The sequence below is a fragment of the Octopus sinensis genome, linkage group LG12 (assembly GCF_006345805.1).
Source record: "Octopus sinensis linkage group LG12, ASM634580v1, whole genome shotgun sequence".
NCBI classification, from domain to species: Eukaryota; Metazoa; Mollusca; class Cephalopoda; order Octopoda; family Octopodidae; genus Octopus; species Octopus sinensis.
Window position 1 is genome coordinate 12,487,662 of NC_043008.1, and position 27,407 is coordinate 12,515,068.

The 27,407-nt window shown below is 35.6% G+C and overlaps 1 protein-coding gene across 1 annotated transcript in view; it reads left to right on the forward strand.

Moving 5' to 3' along the window:
- Positions 1–27,407, forward strand: part of LOC115217816 (netrin receptor DCC-like) — a 277,087-nt gene that overhangs the window by 140,173 nt on the left and 109,507 nt on the right. Inside the window, exon 7 of the mRNA XM_036508072.1 lies at positions 14,002–14,046. Coding sequence (XP_036363965.1) covers positions 14,002–14,046 — 45 coding nt within the window. The remainder of the gene's footprint in view (positions 1–14,001; positions 14,047–27,407) is intronic.

Sequence of the window (27,407 nt, forward strand, 5' to 3'; positions counted from 1 at the left end):
ATAAAAAGCACCATCCGTTCGTGGCCGTTTGCCAGCTCTGTCTGGCACCAGTGCAGGTGGCACGTAAAAAGCACCCACTACACTCACGGAGTGGTTGGCGTTAGGAAGGGCATCCAGCCGTAGAAACACTGCCAGATTTGACTGGGCCTGATGAAGCCTTCTGGCTTCACAGACCCCAGTAGAACCGTCCAACCCATGCTAGCATGGAAAACGGACGCTAAATGATGATGATGATGATGATGATTTATTGATAAGATGTTTTAGTTATCGCAATCTAATTTTGGAATTAATGTCGCTAAATCATTACGGTTCTTGCCAATTAAACACAAACATTTCTCTGTATACTTAATCTGATTTCATATTTTATAATTAGCAAAGATAAAATGAATTATTTACATTATTTTCCACATTTCAGATTTATTCTTGGGTCGTCGTCGTCCAAGTAACTGCTGGAAATCAAATTCGGAATCTTGGGGTTAGTAGCCCGCGCTGTTAACCACTATGCCATGTGCCCGTGAGCAATTATGGAGTGAATTTTAAGGCTTATAAATCTAATATTCTCCTACCCTTCCTCAATACCGGTTCCCATATGTTGAACTGCTAAGTTATGGGGACATGAACACCCCAACATCAGTTGTCAAGCGATGGTGGGAGAACAAGCACAGACACACAAATACACACACACACACACACACACACATACACACATACACACACATACAGATGTATATATGTTGGGCGTCTTTCAGTTTCTGTCTTTCAAATCTAAGCACAAGGATTTGATCAGCCTGAGGCTATGGTAGAAGACACTTACCCGAGGTGTCACACAGTGGGACCGAACCCAGAACAATGTGGTTGGGAAGCAAGCTTCTTACCACTCAGCCACTCCTGTGCCTATTATATATATATATATACGTAAAAAGCACCAGCTGTCCGTGGCCGTTTACCAGCTCCATCTGGCACCTGTGCGGAAGGCATGTAAAAAGCACCCACTACACTCACGGAGTGGTTGGCATTAGGAAGGGCATCCAGCCTGATGCAGCCTTCTGGCTTCACAGACCCCAGTTGAACCGTCCAACCCATGCTAACATGGAAAGCGGACGCTAAATGATGATGATGATACATACATGCATAATTGTATATATATATAGATATATATATATATATATATATATATAATATATATATATATACATACATACATAATTGTATATAATATATATATACATACATAATTGTGTGTATATATATATATATATGTATATCATGCTGGATGTGCATGAAAATTGTGGCCCTTGAGTCACTTTGTAACGTCTACTGATTAAATGCATCCCTGTGCATGCGCACGTGTGTGCGTGCATTATATACACACTAACTAACGTACAAATATTCTTTGCATATGTAGGTATGTCTGAATGTTTATATTACATGTATAAACACACAATCATTCATCGAGAGAGACAGAGAGAGAGAGAGAGAGAAAGAAAGAGAGAGAGATGGGAAGAAAGCGACATATGAAGGTGAGGAATGCTGTCAATGTCTTATTGACTTCTGTATTAACCTTCAGTTGGTATCGCTTCCGTGACCTTCAAGATTGGGTGGCAAACAGTTGCTCCAAAGTCTTTTTCTAGCACACAAATTCACATCAATAACCTTTCTGTGCTGTTGTTATTTTATCGTTTATCATTATCATCATCTTATTATTATTATTATTATTATTATTATTATTATTATTATTATTATTACTATTATTATTATTATCATTATTATTATTATTATTATTATTATTATTATTACTATTATTATTATTATCATTATTATTATTATTATTATTATTATTATTATTATTATTATTATTATTACTATTATTATTATTATCATTATTATTATTATTATTATTATTATTACTATTATTACTATTATTATTATCATTATTATTTATTATTATTATTATTATTATTATTATTATTATTATTATTATTATTATTATTATTATCATCCTCTGTATTTCATTGATCATATTGATATGTCAAAAGGAACAAAAATCAAGTTGTTCTTTCTTGTTCAATGTACACAGGTGAAGAGACATCTTCTCTTCAATGGTGCAGCAGTTGCTGCTTACAGCTCTCTGAAAATGGTTTGTTTGTGTGTGTGCGTGATTTTCTTTAGCTTTTTTTTTTTTTTTTTACCAAAGAAGGGAATGGAAGAAATAAATAAAAAAAACTGACCTTGAAAAGATCAAACTCTTAGGAATAAAATATTTCATCTTTAGTGAGTGTTTGTGCGCTGTTAGAGAGGAGTCTAACAACGTGGAATTTTGTATGAATATTTGTACATGATTTAGTTTTACTGGTTTCTTGAGGAACGATATGTTAATAGCAAATAGCTGCAGCATCATCATCATCGTCGTCGTCGTTGTTTAATGTCTGCTTTCCATGCTGGCATGGGTTGGAGGGTTTGACTGAGGACTGGTGAGCCAGGAGGTTGCACTACACTCCAATCTGACCTGGCAAAGTTTCTACAGCTGGATGCCCTTCCTAACGCCAACCACTCTGAGAGCGTAATGGGTGCTTTTATGTGACACCAACATGAGGGCCAGTCAGGCAGTTCTGGCAATCACCACACTCAAAAGGTGCCTTTTATGTACTACCACCTGCATAGGAGCCAGTCCGGCGGCACTGGTAACGACCATGCTCGAATGTTGTTTTCCCATGCCACCAGCATATGTGCTGGCCAATCGACTCTGGCAACGATCATGCTCAAATGGTGCTTTTCACATGCCACCGGCATGGGAGCCAATCAATGGCCCTGGCAATGATTTCACTCGGATGTGCTTTTAATGTTCCACTGGCATGGGAGCCAATCAGGTGGTACTCTCATCAGGCGCATCAGTGATTTTGATTTGTTTTTCACTTGCCTCAATAGGTCTTCACAAGCAAAGTTCATTGTCCAATGAATGAGGGGTACTGATAAACGGGCCAGTTACAACCCACATTCGGATGAACTTTTAATGTTCCACTGGCACAAGTGGCAATCAGGTGGTACTGTCATCAGCCACGTCATCAATTTTGAAAAAAATAATGTGGCACCTTGGGTAAGTGTCTTCTACTATAGCCTCGGGCTGACCAAAGCCTTGTGAGTGGATTTGGTAGACGGAAACTGAAAGAAGCCCGTCGTATATATGTATATGTATGCGTGTGTGTGTTTGTCCCCTAGCATTGCTTGACAACCAATGCTGGTGTGTTTATGTCCCTGTCACTTAGCGGTTTGGCAAAAGAGACCAATGGAATAAGTACTGGGCTTACAAAAGAATAAGTCCCGGGGTCGAGTTGCTCGATTAAAGGCGGTGCTCCAGCATGGCCGCAGTCAAATGACTGAAACAAGTAAAAGAGTAAAAGCGTATGTGCTCGACATTAAATTAAATTGAAGTTATCTTTTCAAGTCATGGCGACTCACAAGGGCTGGTTTCCCAGTTGCACGGCGTATATATTTCCCACCTGCATGAGACGCTGATTCATTGCAGGATTACTCATTTTTGCCAGCTGAGTGGACCAGAGCTAAGTGAAATGAAGGGTCACCCGATCCCCAAATCAAAACCCCTATTTTATGATCATGAGTGCAACACCCTTACCACTCAACCATATGCCTCCACATGCACAACATTCCCTGGAATTGGAAAGCTAGTCTGTCACAGGGTTATCCATTTTGCAGCTGAGCAGACTGGCGTTTTGTTCAAGAACACAACATGTCATTCAGTCCAGGATTCGAAACCACTACCTTACTCTTTACTCTTTTACCTGTTTCAGTCATATGACTGCGGCCATGCTGGAGCACCGCCTTTAGTCGAGCAAATCGACCCCGGGACTTATTCTTTGTAAGCCCAGTACATATTCTATCGGTCTCTTTTGCCGAACCACTAAGTAACGGGGACGTAAACACACCAGCATCGGTTGTCAAGCGATGCTATGGGGACAAACACAAACACACAAACACATACACACACACATATATATATATACATATATACGACAGGCTTCTCTCAGTTTCCTTCTACCAAATCCACTCACAAGGCATTGGTCGGCTCGGGGCTATAGCAGAAGACATTTGCCCAAGATGCCACGCAGTGGGACTGAACCCGGAACCATGTGGTTGGTTAGCAAACTACTTACCACACAGCCACTCCTGCGCCTACAATCCTAACCACTAAGCCACGTGCCTCCACTCCACATGTGCAACACTCCTCCTAGTCTATCACAGGGTTAACCATTCACAGCTGATTGGACTGGAGCAATATAAAAAAAAAGTGTTTTGCTCATGAACACAATTCGCCACTCAGTCCTGGAACTGAACTCACGATCTTGTGACTCAAATTACTAGGTCACATGCCTTCATATAACTAATATTACTTAGCTTTAATTATGTAGCATAGGTTTTTTTTTTTTTTTTTTTGCTCATTTGTAAAAACAGATCAAGGCTCTGTTACCATGGGGATTTCAAACCACAATTGACAGCAATGAGAATTCACTCCTACCATTTAAATCTCTGAAGTGAATGTTAATAGTTTTGCCACTTCACCATCATCGTCGTCATCGTCGTCGTCGTCATCATCATCATCATCATCATCATCATCATCATCATTTAATGTCCATTTTTCCATGCTGGTGTAGTTGGACTTTTTGAATGGAACTGGCAAGGCTGGAGAGCTTCACCAGGCCCTAGTTGTCTGCTTTGGGATGGTTTCTACAGCTGGATGCCCTTCCTAATGCCAACCACTTTACAATGTGTACTGGGTGCTTTTTGTGTCACACCAGAATGGGTGCCTTATAAGTGGCATAAGCACCCATGTGTGATTGCACCAACAAACATGGGAACTTTATACATGGAACCAGCACAAGTGGTTTTTACATGGAACTAGCACAAATGCTTTATATGTGGCACCAGCATGGGAGCTTTATACATGGAACCAGCACATTTGGTTTATGCATGGAGCCAGTACAGGTGCTTTATATGTGGCACCAACATGGGAACTTTATACATGGACCCAGCACAGGTGGTTTTTACATGGAACCGGCACAAATGCTTTATATGTGGCACCAACATGGGAACTTTATACATGGGACCAGCACAGGTGGTTTATGCATGGAGCTAGAACAGGTGCTTTTTACATGACAGATGTTTTTTACATGGAACCAGCACATAAAAAGCTCCACAGATGCGATATGGTTATAGAATAAGCAATCACCTCTGCTTATAATTACACCTGCTTCTTGCAGAAGTACATAACAATTTCTCTTATTAGTATTAGTATAGTATTATTAGCATCTTATTAGTATTAGTATTATTAGCATTACACAGTAAACTGTGCTTAACCACAGTTTACCTGTCATGTCATTTAGTAGACTTGTATGTAATTGATCACGTTCTGCTCATGGCCATCTCTCTACCTTTCAGGCAGGCATTGTATATCTAGGACTACCCCCTTGGTATGTGCTGATATTTTAAGATGATAGGGTGTAAGCTGAGATTCGACTGGTGCCGTTTCTGGCAGGTTGAATGACTGTGTAGTATTTTACTCATTGGGTGATGGGGAAGAATGTGGAAAATTTCTTCACCGAGTGCCAAAGTGCCAATTGTGGCAAATTAGTAGACACATATTACTTTGTCTATTATCAGACTGATAATTTAATAACACTGATAATGGTGTAGTTTTGTAACTTCAGACAATATTAGTGAGTGAATGAGAGAGAAAGACAGCGAGAGAGAGAGAGAGAGAGAGAGAGAGAGAGAGAGAAACAAAAATGCTGAGGATTACAAGGCAAGAAAGAGACAAATAAATATGTCGCCAGACAAGTAAAACATATATGTGTGCATATATATATGTATATATATATATATATATATACATATACATATATATATATATATTATATATATATATATACATCACATTATATATATATATATATTATATATATATATATATATGATATATATATATATACACACACATATATATATATATATATATATATATATATATATACATACATTATATATATATATATATACATATACACATATACACATATATACATACACATAGCTGCAGGTTTAAGAAGCTTACTTCTTAAGCATGCAGCCATGTAGTCTGCGGTTCAATCCTGCTGTGCATCACCTTGGGCAAATGTCTTAATATTTTAATATAAACCAGGGCTGACCAAAGCCTTATGAATTGATTTGGTAGACAGAAACTGAAAGGCCATTATGTGTATTTATATATATATATATATATATATATATATATATATTATATATATATATATATAATATATATATATATATATATATATATGTATATATATATATATATATTGATAGAAATGTTAAGACAACAAAATAATGAAAGAGACCTCGATATTATGTAAATAGAGGAATTTATCTGTAAATATAATAAGTGACAATTATTTGGTAGCCTTGATAAAACTCCAACTTTCGGATGTTGGGGTGGAAACCCACGCCACCATCTCTTCAGTTATCAGGCCATCAGATAACTGAAGGGATGGCTGTGTGGATTTCTGCCTCGACATCCGAAACTCAGAGTTTTATCATGGGTGCTAAATAATTGTCACATATTATATTTACAGATATATATATATATATATATGTATAAAAAGCACCCACTACACTCACGGAGTGGTTGGCGTTAGGAAGGGCATCCAGCTGTAGAAACATTGCCAGATAAGACTGGAGCCTGGTGCAGCTTTCTGGCTTCCCAGATCCCCGGTCGAACCGTCCAACCCATGCTAGCATGGAGAACGGACGTTAAACGATGATGATGATGATGATGATACATACATACATACATACACACATAATGGTGATGATGATGACGATGATGATGATGGTGGTGGTGGTGGTGGTAGTGATGTTGATGATACATACATACATACATACATACATACATAGATGTTTGGGTGACTTGTGTATACATGAAGTGCAATGATATGTGGTCTGTGTACACGTGCAAATAATGATGACTATGAGGTGGTGAGTGGTGACTATGTGGTGTGGAGGTGTTGATAGTCCTCATTAGAAGTTGTATAAACAAACCACTTAGTTAACGGTTTTTAATCGAATTGACGATGCAAAACGCTAATGGTATAACACAGAAGAGAACCTAAAATAAGTCATTTGTCTTTTTACATCCACACTTTTTGTCGAAGAAACATAAGCATATTTGGTTTTTTTCATTCGGAACCAGAAGAAAGTGAAAACCATTAATTCAATTTTTCGGTCAATTGAATTATATGAAATGAAAAGTTCAAATTGGAAAATTTCAACTTCAGTATGATGTGTTCTTTCTTAGATTGTTAAGGAAAAAGAGAAAGAGAGACAGAGAAACAGAGAGAGACAGAGAGAGACAGAGAGAGAGAGAGAGAGAGATAGAGAGTGGGAGAAAGGAAATATTTTGGAATCAATGTTGTTGGTTTGATTGAAGTGTCAAGTACTTCTACATGTGAATATGTATGTGTGCGTGTATGTGTGTATATGTATATGTGTGTGTTTCTGATAGTGTGTGTGCGTGTGTGTGTCTGTGTGTGTGTGTGTGTGCATGTATGTCTGTATATGCGAATGTGTTTCTGATAGTGTGTGCGTGCATATGTGTGTATATGTGAATGTGTTTCTGATAGTGTGTGTGTGTGTGGTGTGTGTGTGTGTGTGTGTACAAGTACCAGACCTTCTGACCTATGAATAGATCTATAGAAAAAGTTTGTTTGCATACATCAGACATAAACGATGTGGCTGTGCTTGTGTAACTCTGCGGCTAGTTCTCTCGATGTACATGTGTCCAGTGTCTCTGTGTTTGCATTTCTAACAAGTCTGGCTACATAGAAAAAACTGATATCAGAAAATGTAAAAGCAAATGTTATTGAAACCAACTTTCCTTTCAACACATAACTACACACTGTGTGGAAGCACTCCGTCGGTTACGACGACGAGGGTTCCGGTTGATCCGATCAACGGAACAGCCTGCTCATGAAATTAACGTGTAAGTGGTTGAGCACTCCACAGACACGTGTACCCTTAACGCAGTTCTCGGGGATATTCAGCGTGACACAGAGAGTGACAAGGCCGGCCCTTTGAAATACAGGTACAACAGAAACAGGAAGTAAGAGTGAGAGAAAGTTGTGGTGAAAGAGTACAGCAGGGATCACCACCTTCCCTGCCGGAGCCTCGTGGAGCTTTAGGTGTTTTCGCTCAATAAACACTCACAACGCCCGGTCTGGGAATCGAAACCACGATCCTACGACCGCGAGTCCACTGCCCTAACCACTGGGCCATTGCGCCTCCACATATAACTACACACACAGCCATAAACATGCACACACATATATTCTCTCTGTTTCCATCTGTCTGTCCACAAGAGGGTGCCGGAAAGCTCTTGGCTTTAACGTTTCGGCTGATATACACTCCGGCTTTCATCAGGTGTCTTGGGAAAATTTTGAACCTGGGTTCTCATTCCTAAGGTACCTTTCGCTGAACTGGCAGAATCATTAGCATGCTGGGTGAAATGTGTAGCCGTATTTTGTCTGCTGTTACATTCCGCCGAGTTCAAATTCCGCCGAGGTCAACTTTGCCTTTCATCATTTTGGGGTCGATTAAATAAGTACCAGTTACGCACTGGGGTCGATGTGATCGATTTAATCCATTTGCCTGTCCTTGTTTGTCCCCTCTGTGTTTAGCCCCTTGTGGGTAGTAAAGAAACAAATTATTATTATTATTATTATTATTATTATTATTAATATTATTATTATTATTGTTATTATTATTATTGTTATTATTATTATTATCATTATTATTATTATTATTATTATTATTATTATTATTATTAAAGTCACTGCCTGGAATCGAACTCAGAATCTTGGGGTTAGTAACCCATGCTCTTAACCACTACACCATATTTAGAACTGTATCTCAGTACGTTACCCAACATAGATAATGAAGCCTCATTTGCTTAACTCCATAGGATGCGAGGGTGATATTGAATATCTCACAACATATGTAGTCTACATTTTGATCAACATTGTCACTGCTGATGTATTGTCTCAGCTTATTGCACAACCAATATTATATAACATATACAAGGAGCGATTAGATAAAAACTGGAATCTTATAAGAAAAATATTTTGGTAGACTCTCAATCAGACAGTTATTAATACCATTGAGCTCTTTCTCTTTTGCATTTCATATTCAAAACATTCCCACCATATTGTCTCAGACAGAATAAAATTGGCCCGAGAGAATTATTATCTACACCTGTATTTAGCACCTGTCTAGTAAACAGCCATTTGCAAATGGAACAGTATTTCTACCGTTTCAAAAATTATTTCTCCTTTGTCATAGTTTTGAGATTTTGATGATTATTTTTACTGAATTTTCTCCTCACAGCTCATGGTACTTTCACAAAGAAGTACCATGGTATTTTCACAAAGAAACACCATGGTATTTTCACAAACAAGTACCATGGTATTTTCACAAAGAAGTACCATGGTACTTTCACAAAGAATTACCATGGTATTTTCACAAAGAAGTACCATGGTACTTTCACAAAGAAGTACCATGGTACTTTCACAAAGAAGTACCATGGTACTTTCACAAAGAAGTACCATGGTATTTTCATAACTCATGGTACTCTCACATATATGATGTTTATAATGAGGGTTTCAGTTTTTTGGCACAAGGCCAGCAATTTAAGGGGTGTGGGGTTAGTTGATTACCTTGACCCCAGTGTTCAACTGGTACTTGTTTTATTTATCTCAAAAGGATAAAAGGCAAAGACAGCCCCAGCTGCAGCATTTGACTCAGAATGTAAAGTTGGACAAAATGCCTCTAAACATTTTTCCCTGTGTGATACGTTTCTGCCAGCTCGCTACTTTATGATGTCAACGTATAATAGTGACATTATGAAGGCACATGGCTCAGGGGCTATATCATCAGGCTCATTATCACGAGGTAGTGAGTTTGATTCCTGGTCTGGGCTGTGTGTTGTATTCTTGAGCAAGACACTTTATTTTATGTTGCTTCTGTTCACTCAGCCGTAGAAACGAGTTGTGACGTCTCTGGTGTCAAACTGTATTGGTCTTTGCCTTTTCCTTGGATAACATCAGTGGTGTGGAGAGGGGAGGCTGGTATGCATGGGTGACTGATCTTCCATAAACAATCTTGTCCGGACTTGTACCTCAGAGGATGACACTCTAGGTGCAATCCTATGGTCACTTATGGCCAAAGGAGGTATTTACTTCTTTTAATAGTGACATGATGATATATCAATAAGTATTCACGACTTTATAGCTAGGTGTGTGGTGAGAGGTTCCTTTTCCAATCACATGGTTCCTAGTTCAGTCTCACTGAATGGCACCTTGGACAGGCGTCTTCTACTATAGCCCTGGGGAAACCATATCAGAAGTCCATCATGTGTGTGAGTGTGTGGATGCGTTTTTGTGTATGTACTACTGTCTTCTTGCTCTGACTTTAAGTGGTAGACGTATACATGTGTAACTGTCATGAACGCATCTTACTTCCTTTTTAATCTTCTCTGAAGGCCATGGGGAAATATTAACTTGGAAACAGGTAAAAAATTGCAACAAGAAGGGTACCCAGTCATAGAAAATCTGCCTTAACCCTTTAGTGTTCACATTATTCTGCCAAAATTAATGCATTTTTATCCACATTGTTTTGAACTAATCATGCCTTATCTTGTAGCTATGAGATTCTGATGAGGTAGCTGTTAATTTTTAAAACAATATTGTAGGGTTGGTGTAAGAGACCAGATCTGGTCAGTTTGAACATAAAATAGGCAGAATACTTTTGGCCGGATATGGCCAGTTTAAATTATAAAGGGTTAATTTAGTCAGTCTGTCAAGTGCTCAACCATTTACAGACATATGTTAATGTGTCGGTGGTTCATTTGATCAAATAACTGGAATATTCATAGTGAAAGCAAACAAATATCCATATACTTATTTGCTAAAATATAATATCCGATGGAATGTAATGATTAATGTTCTGTATAAAACTTACCATTACTTCTAGTCGAATAATACAACACATGAAACTATATTAGAACTACAAGACGGATGTTGTCGCAGGTGAAAGAAAAATAAATATTTAAGTATTTTGTCATAGATCCAGACATCGAATGGAGACAATACTCCATTCTGGTTTCGCCAAACTATAGCTTTCCTGTAAACACATTTGGTAAACCTCTTTAATTATTTTTCTTGAATAATCAAATTATTTCTCTCTGTCTGTATATTGTTTTCTCTCCAAGAAACAGACTGACTTGAAACTAGTCTAATTCTTATAACCAAGTCACATAATATTAACCGTAGAAGATTGTTTACAAAAACAAAATTGCTGGAGCAGATCTAGAATGGTTTTTTTTTTTCCTTGTTATCTCTTGTTGTTGAATTGATGAGCTTTCTCTACTGTCTACACTCCAGTTTCATTTTCTTTTAGTAATGATAGATATAGTGAAACTATCTGTTTTTCTGTGTATTATTTCTCCATTGCCCCACTGTTCTATTTTCTCACTGCTCCCCTATGAGGTGGAGGATTGCCAAAGACGAAAATATTACCGTGATTTTCTTAGATATTTTATGATATTCTTGCTTTTTTTGGCATCTCAAATATAATTGTTGATAAATATTATCAGGTAAACAAATAAACATTATGTTAGTTTGTTTCAGTTAAATTATAATCAATTTTCTTTTTTCACATTTGACATATTTTGTTGTATCTTGGGTGGATCATTATGCTGATAAACACATGCACTGGTTCTATTTCACTTCATTATTTATTAGTTAATTGGCTAACTATTTAACCAATTGACTTATCAATTGGTTAGATAGTTGACTTATCATTCAGTTTGTCAATCAATCAGCTAGGTTTATCAAAGTTCCATAATTGGCATTCACAGCATCATCTCTGAGGGATCAGTGTTAGGAAGGGCATCCAGCCATAGAAACCATGCCAAATCAGACTGGAGTCTGGTGCAGCCCCTCTGCTTACCAACCCATTATCTTTTTGCATTGAGATTTCGATGATGTGCTTGTATATTTTTAGTATGACATTGTAGGATAGGCATGAGAGGCTGAATATGGCCAGTCTGTCTATAAAACAGGTATAACATTAGGGCTGGATATGGCCAGTTTAAAAAATGCTGAAGGGTTAACGATGGAAAAGAGTCTAAGACCAAAGACTAAGTGTTTCGATGAGGAACAGTGATTCCAGATATTGGCTTTGAAAGTAATCAGGTTGATGAAATAACGTCACACAAATTTAATAATTAACTCCATTAGTAGTTAGTACACCATTGGGTCCAGTACAATGGATTATACTGAAAATGGTAATATCATTAATGCAGCTTGCTGTAATGGTTTTCCATTACTTATTACAGAAGCTTTCTCATTTGGTTAACAACAGTTGTGTTCAAATCTAGACATTAGCATGAATATTTTGAGCTGATGATCTTTTAAGATCCTCTCTTTAATGATTATGGTACAATCTGAAGATGAAGGAATTATGGATTCATTAAGATAATTAAAACAAATGCTGATTATGTATTTAAATATTCTGAGTTGTTTTATTTTTGCTATTTGATTGTATATCAACAGTTTACGTGCATCTTTGTCATTGGTGGTGGTGACAAACACAGGCACACAAACATATATATATATATATATATATATATATATATATATAAATGGATGAATGAATTATCCTTTGTTTACTGTTAACATGGAAAATTCAATAAACAGTTACCAGGGTAGCAAAGTTCACATGTTCTCTACTTATTATTTCTTTAACCCTTCTCTTTCTAGTATCTGCCTTTGACATCGAATCTACTAACGGTTTTTTAAAATACTTAATAACGTTCTGTTTATCATTTAGGAAGTCATCGTAATTGTTATAATGTCTTGTTGTTGAGATAGGCTCTCTTTCTTTCCTGATGAGAAGGTTGCATTTTACACCGTTTAACCAATGTTGTCTTCGAAACATATGTCGAAAGTAAAAGAATTTTAATAACATCTTCGTTCAACTCCATTTATTTACTTATATATATGTATATGTATATACAACAGGCTTCTTTCAGTTTCTGTCTACCAAATCTACTCACAAGGCTGAGGCTATAGTGGAAGACACATGCCTAAGGTGCCACTCTGTGGGACTGAACCCAGAACCATGTGGTTGGTAAGCGAGCTACTTACCACACAACCACTCCTGCACCTATATGATGGGATTCTTTCAGTTTCCTTCTGCTAAATCCATTCACAAGGTTTTGGTCAGCATGAGGCTATAAAAGAAGACACTTATCTAAGATTCGACACAGTGAGACTGAACCCAGAACCATGTGGTTGGTAAGCAAGCTACTTACTCCACAGCAAATCCTGCCCCTATAGCCATTCTTGTGCCTATGTATTAAGTATTTCTCTCTTTTTCTCTTTCATTTGTTTCACTCATTTGAATGTTGCCATGCTGGAGCACCGCCTTTAATTGAGCAAATCAATCCCAGGACTTATTCTTTGTAAGCCTAGTACTTATTTTATTGGTGTCTTTTGCCAAACCGCTAAGTTATGGGGACATAAACACACCAGCATCAGTTGTCAAGCGATGTTGGGAGGACAAACACAGACACACAAACATACACACACACACATACATATATATATATATATATATACATATATACGACAGGCTTCTTTCAGTTTCCGTCTACCAAATCCACTCACAAGGCTTTGGTCGGCCCGAGGCTATGGTAGAAGACATTTGCCCAAGTTACCATGCAGTGGGACTGAACCTGGAACCATGTGGTTGGTAAGCAAGCTACTTACCTCACAGCCACTCCTAATGTAAATAAAAAAAGGAAAAACTATGTAAATTAAAAATTAAAAACTGTCTCTGTCTGGCTAATCCCCGATTTTTTTTTTATTCTTTCAGATCCGCGTAAAGGAAATGATAAACCCAGTGTAAACAGAAAGCGTGGTAAGCCAACATTTTCTTGCTCAAGCTTTCAATTTCCATGGTTGTGTGTACGAGTATTTTGAATTTATAACAATAAAGGAAACGTTGATTTTTTTTTTCCCCTAACTTACACTTATTTGTGGCAAATCTTAGTGCAACATAGATATATTTTTATGATTGCCCTCCATAAGTATTTATCTATCAATTTTTATATATGTATGCAAACAGACAAGCATAATTGCATATATATAGAAAGAAATAGATAAATAAATAGATAGATATATTTACATGTATGTATATACACATGCAAATATATTAAGCATTTTTTCCCCCCTTATGTCAGCAAATTTGTGTTCATAATATTGTGAAAATGTATGTAGAGATATTTTTTTTATTACATTGTTAAATGAATTCTCCTTTTACTTGTGACCAAATATCATTTTATCATTTATATTATTATTATTATATTATTATTATTATTAGATACCTGCATGCTTTACAGATCCGATTTTCTTTTCTGTTTTTTTTTTTTTTTTTTTTTTTTATATATTTGCTTTTTGTCTTACACTCTCTGTTGCATTTTTAGTTATTCTTGCTCGTAGACTATTAGTAATTTTTTCTTTTATTTCGGTAAATTTTCTTAGTAAAATGTTTTTGGTGAAATCTCGCTGCTTGAATGTCAATACTTACTACAATATAGCAGCACTTGATACTGTCAATCATTTTCATGTGTTAATGTCAGCATGTATTAATTTTCTTTTTGTTTACAGTTATTGCCAAACAAACTTTCTTATATATATATCTTCGATTTCATGCTGAGTATATTTTCATGTTTCACTTTCTCAGCATTTAATTTCTTATACTTTTCGTCTTTATTTTACTATTTTAACTATTTTACTACACGTTTTATGTTTATCATTGTGAAGAAATTGTGAATTCATATATGTATATGTATATATATATATATACATGTATATATGTGTATGTATATATATATTATATATATATATATATATATATATATATATATATATATATATATATATATATATATAATATATATATACATATTATATATATATAAACATATTTATATATATATATATATATATATATATATATATAATATATTATATATATATATATATATAAACATATTTATATATATATATATATATATATATAATATATATATATATGTATTTATATACATGCATATATGTAAATATATGCATATGTTTGTATATACATACATACATATGCATATATATATATATATATACATGTATATATGTGTATGTATATATAATATATATATATATATATATATATCCTATATACATATATATATATATGTATATATATGTCTACATATATTTATATGTATATATGTATGTAGGTACACACATATACACGTATGTATATGTGTGTATATACATATATATATGTATGTATATATATGTGTGTGTACATACATATATGTATATATATAGATGTATATATTTATAAATCAATGCAATTTATCTTGGTTGTTCTAAATAAATTTTATTTGTAGACTATTTTTTTGTTTTATTGTCATGAAAACTGTGATAGAAACATGAAATTCCTTTCAGGAATTAATCTGTTCATAATATTTGCACACACACAGACACACACACACAAACACGCACACACACGCACACACACGAACATACACACACATTCATGCATGAACCCATGTTAAAAAACTCTACATGCATAAACTTATATATGTATATAAGTTTATGTATTTCTGCACTCTTTTAATGACACACTTATGTGTACTTTGGTAAATGTGTGTGTATCTGCATATATACATATATATATATATATATATATATATATGCAGATACACATTTATATATATATATATCCTATATACATATATATATATATGTATATATATATATATATATATACACATATACATATACACACACACACAATCATTATTGCTTCATGCACCATAGTTATATGCAAATAACATTATATAGATGTGTATATACACATTTTCTTGTGTTTATACTCATAGAAACACAGATTCCCATATACATAAATGCTTGTGTGTGTATATACTCGTATATCTATGTATATGCACACACGCACACACACACACACACACACACACACACACACATACATGTACCCACATATGCACACACATATGTGTACTCACACATGCACACACACACATGGACATTTTGTTTTATGCAGTTTTCCAATGCAGACATTTTAAACCTGTTAGCTCGCTGACTGATGTTAAAAGCATCCAACATGGTTATGAGTAATTAGCTATGCAATTTCACATGTTGTTTCACTTGATAAGCTACAATCTAAATCAAAGCTGTGACTAATATTATCGTTAACATTAAGGAAATTACCTTGACCAGATTCAATCAATAGTCTATGTAGTTCTTAGTTGGTGCATTTCTAATAGATAGCTTGTCATCACTTGTTTAATCAACTATCTGTTATCATAGTTATTTGCTCTCATCTGCAGTAATATGCCGCAGAAGAAATTTTAAAAGTGCTGAATCTTTTCGGTTTGAACGGCAGTTTTTTACATAATTTCTAGGTAACTAAAAAATTTTAAACTTCGTATACTGGTAGAATGTGTTTATAAAACATCTTTTTCTTTTGGCTTTATTGAGAAAATTCTATAGTTTGTAAGATATTTGTGGTTGTTTTTTTCTTCAATTTCTGCAATTTCAACCAATCAATGACGTCTATTGAGGTAAAAGAAAAAAACATTCTGTGCCGTATGAATATGTCCCTCATTTAAGAAACAGATTGGGTTTATTTACATTTGTGAAGAAAAAAAGGTACCATTCCCCCACCCCTAACCCTAAAAGAGATTGAAATGCAATAGATCGATTCTAGGGTCATAATTATGGGTGACAATTTCATATGACACCGCTAGAAAAAACTGCCGTTCAAACCGAAAAGATCCAAAGTTCTCGCTCTAAAACCTTACAGAAGGAGTTTCAAATACATAAAAGTAAAGAAACAAATATAAAAAAAAAACTTATAAAATATAAAGAAAATTTAAATTTAAGTTAAAAAGAAAAACTACAGGGCGATAGGATATAGACGTGCCATCGTGTTTAATTTTTACGAATGTGTTAAGTTCTATAGTAATATGTTTCGGAATGCTCATAGTAAGATTAACACGGCTGCTTTAGCATTTTGGAGTTGAGCCAAAGGTATTAATGTGAAATAAGCAAAGAATAAAAATGTTCATTTTTTTTGTCAAGAAATATTTATGGATTGTATATAGTCATTTTATATTATTGTATTTCTCTCAAAAATATTGCATCGCATTCTTATCACTTGCTATGTCATGCCATAAGCCGCAGACAGTTTTCTGTTCAAATATTAGAATTTCCATTGTATTGCTTCAGATAAATCTTCCAGAGTAAAAGTAGATATGAACTGTATTCATCGAATATAAGACAATTTTTTCTCTCATATAAAAAAAGTAAAATGTCTAAAAAAAAAAATCGTCTTGGGACCTGTATTTCAAGATGGGTTTATATCACATAATTTAATGCATTAAATACTGTTTCTCCTGGGTATGTGCTGTGAAAATTGATAGGTGTCTAATTACATGTATGTGTCTTTTATGCCACCAAATACAGTTGACGTGTCAGGTAAAATGGACAACAGTTGAATCTATTTAGAGATGTATGTAGGTAGATGTGAATGTGTGTGTGTATATATATGTATGTGTGTGTGTATATATGTATGTGTGTATATATATATGTATGTGTGTATTTATGTGAGTGTGCATGTATATGTATGTGTGTGCATTATATATATATATATATATACACACAAACACATACACATATATATATATGTGTGTCTGTAGATAGGTACATATATCTATGTATGAATCTAGGTTTTAATATATTTAATCTACTTGCTTAATGAATGACCCATGTATCATATATATTTCATGTCAATTAGCTTCATATGCTGAGGTCTAGTGAATATGTTTCAGATGAAAGACCAGTAATAAGTTGGTGTGTGTGTGTGTGCACATGAGCACACACAGACATACACATACAAACACACAGAGTTATATAGTAAAATATTTCTTTACCTTCACCCATTTAATACAATGAGTAAGTTTATTGCATTGCAATTAAAAACACTTGTGTATTAATAATTGGGTATTATACCAACAGTATATTGGATAAGTGTTATCCCTTAGTGGGTTTGATCCACAACCCCTAAATTACTTGGTGTTTCTCTCCTTTTTTTCTCTCCTTGTTTCTCTCCTCGTTTTTTCTGTGTCCCTTTCTGTATAAGAGCATAGGCTCGAAACGTAAAAGACGTTTTCTATTCCTGAGTGTTATACTAATACATCTGTTTGTTTTGTACACCACCTGTCTTCGTCTTTTGTTTTTTTCGTAAACTCTCCTATATATATATATATATATATATCTGTATATATATATATATATATATATACATTCATGTCTGTTAATGTGTGTATACATATATATATATGTGTACATATATGTATATCTGTATAATGTTTATACACACACACATATATATATATATGTATGTGTGTGTGTGTGTGTATATGTTATCATCATTATTTAACATCTGTGAGGCTGCATGATAGTGAAGCAAGGTCCCTGAATGTGGAGAGTGGATGAAAATTAGTGAGAAAGAAAGCAAGCATTATCTACTGCAGGATGTATAATTATTGTATTTATGAATGATATTGTACAGGCAAGATGTGAGATAAAGTAGGTACGGCTTGGCACCAGTGATGCTGCAACTCATTTCTACAGCTGAGTGACCTGTATCAGCAGTTGCCTTTCCCTTGGATTACACTGGTGGCATGGAGAGAGGATGCCGTTATGCATGGGTGACTGCTGGTCTTCCATAAACAACCTTGCTCGGACTTGTGCCAGGGAGGGTAACTTTCTAGGTGCAATCCCACGGTCAGTCATGACTGAAGGGGGTCTCAATATATACTATATCTTTGTAGTGGTATCTGATATCCTCACTGTTTGAGAGACACAACAGGAATGATCTCGTTTGAGATTACAGCCATCTTTGGCTGTGTTGTTCCTGTTGTGTCCACTGATCTGATTGGTTGACATGTGGTGCAGTTTGTCTCTACTTATTTTGTGCCACTAAGCCAACCAATCACAGCCTTTGGTTAAGGTCACATGACACTGTTTTTCCTAGGCTCTGTTTGAGCCATTTCTCTTCTATATAAAGGGCTTGCTTTCAGTATACAGGGTCTTTGACTCTAGACCTTTTAAGGTCTAATCTAGTCACTGACCAGCATCGTACTCACCCATATTCCAGTTTCCAACGACAGGAGACCTATGTCACCAACCTCCTCACATGCGGTCATATTCCTACATCTTCATTGTGAATGAGTGCGTGTGCATGTAGGGGAATAATTTAATAATTTGCATTTCAAGCTGTGATGAGTCTATTTTTCTAGAACATAATACATAATAGAGGCAACATATACTATATTTTCATATAGGCAAATGGCTCAGTGGTTAGAGTGTTGAGCTTATGATCATGAGGTTGTGAGTTCGAATCCTGGACCGGGCTGCGTGTTGTGTTCTTGAGCAAGACACTTTATTTCACGTTGCTCCAGTTCACTCAGCTGTAGAAATGAGTTGCGACGTCACAAGTGCCAAGCTGTATCGGCCCCTTTGCCTTTCCCTTGGATGACATCGGTGGCGTGAAGAGGGTGGGAGGCTGGTATGCATGGGCGACTGTTGGTCTTCCATGAACAACCTTGCCCAGACTTGTGCCTGGGAGGGTAACTCTCTAGGTGCAATCCCATGGTCAATCGTGACTGAAGAGGGTCTATATATATATATATATATATATATATACTATATCTTCATACTGAATGTGTGTGCATGTAGGGGATAATTCAATGATTTGCATTTCAAGCTGTGATGAGTCTATTTTTCTATGACATCAATAGACTCAGTAACCAACTGGATCCATAAGGACAGGATGAATATAACAGTAAGACCCGAGAATTAGTTAAGGTACAAAGAAATGTTGAGATTCTTGTTTAATTTTGCTTCCATTTCTGCATCTGCTTAGATTGCAGCAATGTGGAATATCATTTAGATATCATAGGCTTAATGTCTCTAACTGAAGCTGAGAAAGTTCTTTGCAGCGTGATGCTGCTGTAAATGCATTTCCTTTTTCCATATTTTCCAACTTTGTTTGAACTCTCTTCATGAAGTAGATTTCAAACTTTGACCACCCTAATCTCATTCGTTCACGTTACAAGAATAATGACTCCAAATTGATAACTTAAACCTTTCTTCTTCTTCTTCTTCTTCTTCGGCATTAAAGCTAACAAATCCTTATAAGATGCTTCTGGTTTAGCTGATGTTGAATTTGTCATTTCCTGACATCCAAAATGGGAACATGATCTGGTGATTTCATACTGGTTAAATGCTACACTGGCAAAGCTGGTTATAACATTGATTTCAGCCTTTCATTCTAATAGGTTAGATAGTATAAGTATTATTAATCAATAAATTCATGTGAAATACTTCCCCTGATATTCCATAGATGAGGAAGAAAACACTGCATGGAATCTATTATTCACCATGGTATCAGCTGTTGCTATGCGTGATATACAGGAGTAGGACAATGGTCTTAACCCTCTCGGAGAAGCAATAAGGTTTGAGATATTGGAAGATGAAATTTTTTTGACTCAGATTTTGTATGTATTTGGGAAAAAGGGAGAATAGGGTTCCCTCTGGTGGAATTTGAAGACAGGCTGTAAACAGACAGGACTGAATATTGCAAGGTATTTTGTCCAATATTCGTCTGATTCTGCCATCCACAGCAATGAAGGAATGCTGCTGTTGCTGCTGCTACTACTACAACTACTACTACCACTACTCTTAATAATAATAATAACAATGATAATAATAATAATAATAGTAGTAGTAGTAGTAGTAGTAGTAGTAGTAGTAGTAATAATAATATTAATAATATTAATAATAATCATAAAAATAATAATAATAATAATAATAATAATAAAAATAATAATAATATCATCAGTACGAGGCAGCAGAAAGCCGGGTATGTGCCAGCCATGTAGGGTCGATCATGCACGGGGAAGTGTTGGGCTACCCGCTGGTAGAAAGGGGTGACGAGAATATCCCTTCCAGACACTCACCTCTTACAATCAGCGACAACCCTACATAATAATAGTAATCCTTTCTGCAATAGGCACAAGGCCTGAAATTTGAATGAGGGGATTAGTCAATTACATTGACTCCAGTTCTGAAATGTGTCCACAACAAGCAAAATGAGGATGCATATCCGTCCCATGTAAATAATGTACAGAATTCCTCATCTCTAAAATATGGTATTATAAACTTAGATATTTGTGGTTTCCTGTTTGATTCTTGTATGGAATCAAAGCCAAATCCTTGGATTAATATAACATAGTGGTTCCCAAAGTGGGTGGTATTGCACCTCTGGGGGTGATGGAAAATTTCCGAGTGGGGGCGTTGAAGAAAAGTGGGACGAATATGGGATAGTAATTCATGTAAAAACAACAAAATAATGGGTTTGTTAGGTTAAGTTTTATTTGTGAAATACAGTTTGGGTGGAGGTGCTAGGAATGTGGCCTGGGTGTCAAGGGGACGGCAGCCTGAAAAAGTTTGGGAACCATTGATCTAACAGAAGAGTCTATGAGTTGAGCTAAAATTATCTTTCTATATCAGTCTTTCTCCCTTTTAGTATTTTTTTAGTTTCTATGTTTAGCAGGATCAGTATATTTACGTGTTTATTGCCCACAAGGGGGCTACACATAGAGGGAACAAACAAGGAGAGAGAAAGGGATTAAGTCGAATACATCGACTCCAGTGCATAACTGGTAATTATTTAATTGACCCCAAAATGATGAAAGGCAAAGTCGGCCTCGGCGAAATTTGAACTCAGAACGTAACGGTAGACAAAATACCTATTTCTTTACTACCCACAAGGGGCTAAACACAGAGGGGACAAACAAGGACAGACAAACGGTTTAAGTTGATTATATCGACCCCAGTGCATAACTGGTACATATTTAATCGACCCTGAAATGATGAAAGGCAAAGTCGACCTCGGCGGAATTTGAACTCAGAACGCAACGGCATACGAAATACGGCTAAGTATTTCACCCGGCGCGCTAACGTTTCTGCCAGCTCGCTGCCTTTTTCATGAACATATCTTTAACTATTGCTCTCAAACACCAACTCCACCACAACTACCACCACCACCACCACTACCAGCTCCATCATTGTCATTTTTGTTGAGATCATTGCTTTAAGCTTCCTAAGTTGGAATAGTTAACAGGTGGAAAAAAAAAGTGCCCCAGAGAACATGTGACCCCTTGAACTCTGCTACTGACTATTACTTTCTACATTGTTAGACTTCTTCTGGCCTGGTTACTTGGTTAGAAAATTAGACAAGAGAAGAGACAAAGCAATGCAGGGAAAAAGAGAGAGAACAAGAGAATGTGCATGTTTGTATGTATGTGTATGTGTGTGTGTGTGTGTGTGTTTGAATATCATCATCATCGTCATCATCTTTATGTCCCCATTTCTATGACTAGGAAATGAATAGCACTGCTTTTATGATGTGAGCGTTGCTTAAAGCTATGAAATAATGTCAAGATAAGGAGAGACAAACAATACGTATAGGTACACATGTGACTGTGTGGTAGAAAAGCTTGTTTCCCAACCACACGGCACTGGGTTCAGTCCTACTGTGTGGCACCTTGGGCAAGTGTCTTCTTCTATATCTATAGGCCAACCAATGTCCTGTGATTAGATTTGATAGACAGAAACTGAAAGAAGCCCAGCTTATATATATATATATATATATACTTTATTTAAAGCAGCAGAAAATTCAACAAAACCTGTTACTCTGAGTTTTCCGTTAAACTGTCCGATGAACGGCAACGGAAAACTCAGAGTAACAGGTTTTGTTGAATTTTCTGCTGCTTTAAATAAAGCATATTACTCTACCACTGGTATTTGAGTACTCTTTTTTCCACCTTGTTTCACATTTATGTGTTTACTCTGGTATATATATATATATATATATATATATATATATATAGTGAAGGCGCATGGCTCAGTGGTTAGAGCGTCGAGCTTACGATCGTGAGGTTGTGAGGTTGTGAGCTCGAATCCCGGACTGGGCTGCGTGTTGTGTTCTTGAGCAAGGCACTTTATTTCAAGTTGCTCAAGTTCACTCATCTGTAGAAATGAGTTGCGACGTCACAGGTGCCAAGCTGTATCGACCTTTGTCTTTCCCTTGGATAACGCTGGTGGTGTGGAGAGGGGAGGCTGGTATGCATGGGCGACTGCTGGCCTTCCATAAAACAACCTTGCCCAGACTTGTGACTAGGAGGGTAACTTTCTAGGTGCAATCCCATGGTCAGTCATGACCGAAGGGGGTCTTTACCTTTATATATATGAAGAACCATTGATTATAGAACAAACATCAAATTTGGGTCAACGACTTTATATACAACACCATAAAAAAATAAAAATAAATAAAACTTCATCCAACCCATAGAAGCACAGAAATTGCAGACAGTAAAACAATGACGATGATGATGTTGATGATGATATTTACAAACATCCACCTCATCTGTGTTAGTATGAAGACAAAAAAAAAAAAAAGAAATCAAAAACTACTGAGAAATTTATTTTAGAAAGAAAAAAAATATTTTTTCATTAACATAAATACTTTCGATAATTCTCATTGACTTCATGAAACCATACAGGATTTCTAAAACTCTTTAAGTTAATTTCTCTGCTAATATTTCAGATAATTACTGAAATATCTCAAGTTCTACCATAAACTAATTTGTTTCATATTAAAAGGTATTCGTATAATTTCTCCTCACTCAAGTATTTTCCACACCAAAAATTAAAATGTCAAAACATGTTCTTTAATTAGTTCAAATTAGACAAGATTCTCACCAATTTTTCTGGTTTTATTTTATTTACTCGTTATCGTAGTTGTCTCCTGTCTCCCAAGTACTCGTCCTTCATCTCGACAAGATTAAACTCAACGAATCAAAATGTAAATTAGCAATCAAGTGCTCTCCATTAAAGAAAGCAGAAAATTCTTTAAATATAATCAATACCAGAATTTATTTAAGAATACAAATAATTGCAAGGACACATTTTATTTTAGATTCTCTCTCGATATATTTATATATATGTATATGTATATATATATATATTATATATATATATATATATATATATATATATATATATATATATATATATATATATATATGTATATATATATATATATATATATATATATATATATGTATGTATGTATATGTATGTTGCCAGCCTACCTATAATAATATGTGATATAAATTAATATGTGAATGGGTGTATATATGTGTGTATGTATGTATCTTCAATGTGAGCTTGTGGGCAAATGTATGTATTATTGGTACAAGTGTATATAAAAAGCATATATGAGAATATGTATTTAAATTTTAACATGACAATTGGTTGTTGCCCATTAATGTTTTCTTTCTTTCTTTCTTTCTGTCTTTTTGTTTCTTTTTTCTTCTCCTCTCCTCTCTCTCCCCCTCTCTTTTACTATCTCACAGATAATTATACATATGTTTACACAGTATTCTCCTAATTAATTTCGCAATTACCATATGCCTATCCTCTTCACGCCAGGAAATATATTCAAATATTTCTGTATATGAATTAGTGTGCGAATATGAGTCTACGTGTCTATGTGTCTATGTGTGTGCATGAGAGTGAGGGGGTGCAGAAGGGGGATAGAGAAAGAGACTGTGAGAGAGAGGCACAACAGAGAGAAAGAGAGAAGGGTATGTGTCTGACTATGTACATCAGAGGATGCGAAATGAAAATGAAAAGGAAAACTGTATATTAAGATATTTTGAGCCAACACAATAAGATCTTCTACCAAGAAACGTTATCTCCATCTGAATTCACCTCAGTTATGTTATTAGCGCTTGTTTTATTCAATTTAGTTGGATGATGCAAAGCAGTTGACTTTGAGTAGGTTTCTGAACTTAGGTTGACAATAACCATTCTCAATGATGCTTTCAGCTTTTGGCTGAAGGCCACCAATTTTGAAGGGAGGCGCAAATCAGTTGCATCACCCACCAGTACTTGGCTGGTTCTTTAATTTATTGGTCCAAAGAGGATTGCCCTTTTAGCAGCATTCAGATTATTCTAGCTCTAGCAAATGTAAAAAGACCCCCTTCAGTTATAAATCACCATGGGATTGCTCTGAGAAAGTTCTCCTCCGAGGCACAAATCTGAGCAAGGTTGTTTATGGAAGACCAGCAGTCACCTGTGCATATCAGCCTCGTGGAGGCACATGGACTAGTGGTTAGAGCAGTGGACTCGCGGTTGAGGGATCGCGAGTTCGAATCTCAGACCGGGCGATGTGTACGTTTATGAGTGAAACATCTGAGCTCCAAGTGGCTCCGGCAGAAGGTAATGGCGAACTTTCTGCTGACTCTTTCGCCTGTGCCAGTGGCATGTAAAAAGCACCCACTACACTCATGGAGTGGTTGGTGTTAGGAAGGGCATCCAGCCGTAGAAACGCAACCAGATCAGACTGGAGCCTGGTGCAGCCTCCTGGCTTCCCAGACCCCGGTTGAACCGTCCAACCCATGCTAGCATGGAAAACGGACATTAAACAATGATAATGATGATGATGATGATGATGATGATCGTTTAGTTTTAGAACAACATTGTAGCATGGGTGTGAGAAGCTAGATCTGGTCAATTTGAACATAAAACAGGTACAATCTTTGGGCCTAATATGGCCAGTTTGAATGTTGAATACTAGAGGATTAAAGGTAAAGTTTTGATAGGACTTGAACTCAGATCATAAGGAATCAAAAGAAATGCCTAGTAGATTTTTGTCCAGCACAGTAATGCTTCTGCTAGCTTTTCACCCGTGAACTATTCTAAATTACAGATGTCAATTATTCTTACACTCTAGTGTTGTGGTCATCGCTTTACATAAATAAAAAGCAAATGTTTTGATTCATAAATTCACCAGTTCACCAGTAGCTAATTATCCGGTCTCAAATAATTAAGTAATTCTAACCCTGATTAACAGAAAGATGTTATTACAACAATTTATCTGTATGATCACTTATGCATTAAATGGGATATTATGTGGTTATTACGTCAATAATTATCTAAAACTTTATCTGTAAAAAACGTTATTAAAACATTCTAGAACATAATAGGTACATAGTGTTAGATCTAGTATATAAATATATTTACCGAAATATAATATGTTAAGAAAATATAGATCGGCTCAGGCGCGGCTTTGTAGTAAGAAGCTTGCTTCCCAACCACATGGTTCCAGGTTCAGTCCCACTGTGTGGCACCCTGGGCAAGTGTCTTCTACTATAGCCTCAAGCCAGCCAAAGACTTGTGAATGGGTTCAGTAAGTGGAAACTGAAAGAAGCCTGCCATGTATATATATATATATATATATATATAATAGTGGGGAATATAATTTCAAACTTATAGGAAAAAATTCAATTTAGTAATTCTAAATCAAATTTCACAATATATAATATATGTATGTTATTAAGAGAAATAAGCTCTATTAAGTAATTCAAAAGTGAAAGACATTATCTACATTAAATCATAAAGGAAAAATTTAAATATGGAAAAAATTTAAATATATTATAATATATTTAAATTTTTTCTATATGATTTAATATAGATAATGTCTTTCAGTACTGAATTACTTAATAGAGGTTATTTTTCTGGGCGACGCATTGTGTTCATGAGTAAAAGACTTCATTTCATGTTGCTCCAGTCCACTCAGCTGGCAAAAACGAGTAACGCTGCGATGGACTGGTGTCCCATCCAGCTGGGGAACACATACATCAAGGCTATAGTAGAAGATATTTACCCAAGTGGAACTGAACTCGGTGGAATTGAACACGGAACCATATGGTTGGGAAGCAAGCTTCTTACCACACAGTCACGCTGCACCTCTTTGTGTTCTGAGTTCAAATTCTGCCAAGGTTCACTCTGCCTTCCATCTTTTCAGGAGCTGATAAAATAAGTACCAGTCGGGCACTGGAGTTGATGTAACTGACATATGACCACCTCTGAAATTGCTGGCCTTGTGCCAAAATTTAAAACCAATACCCTTGCACGAATTTGATAATGCTCAATGCACAGAAAATGGGAATTCTGAAAATATAAAACAATAAATAAAAGGAATTTTAAATTGGAAAAACAGATGTCTTTATTGGCTCTGCTATAATGTACATAATTTTAAATGTCCCACAGAGA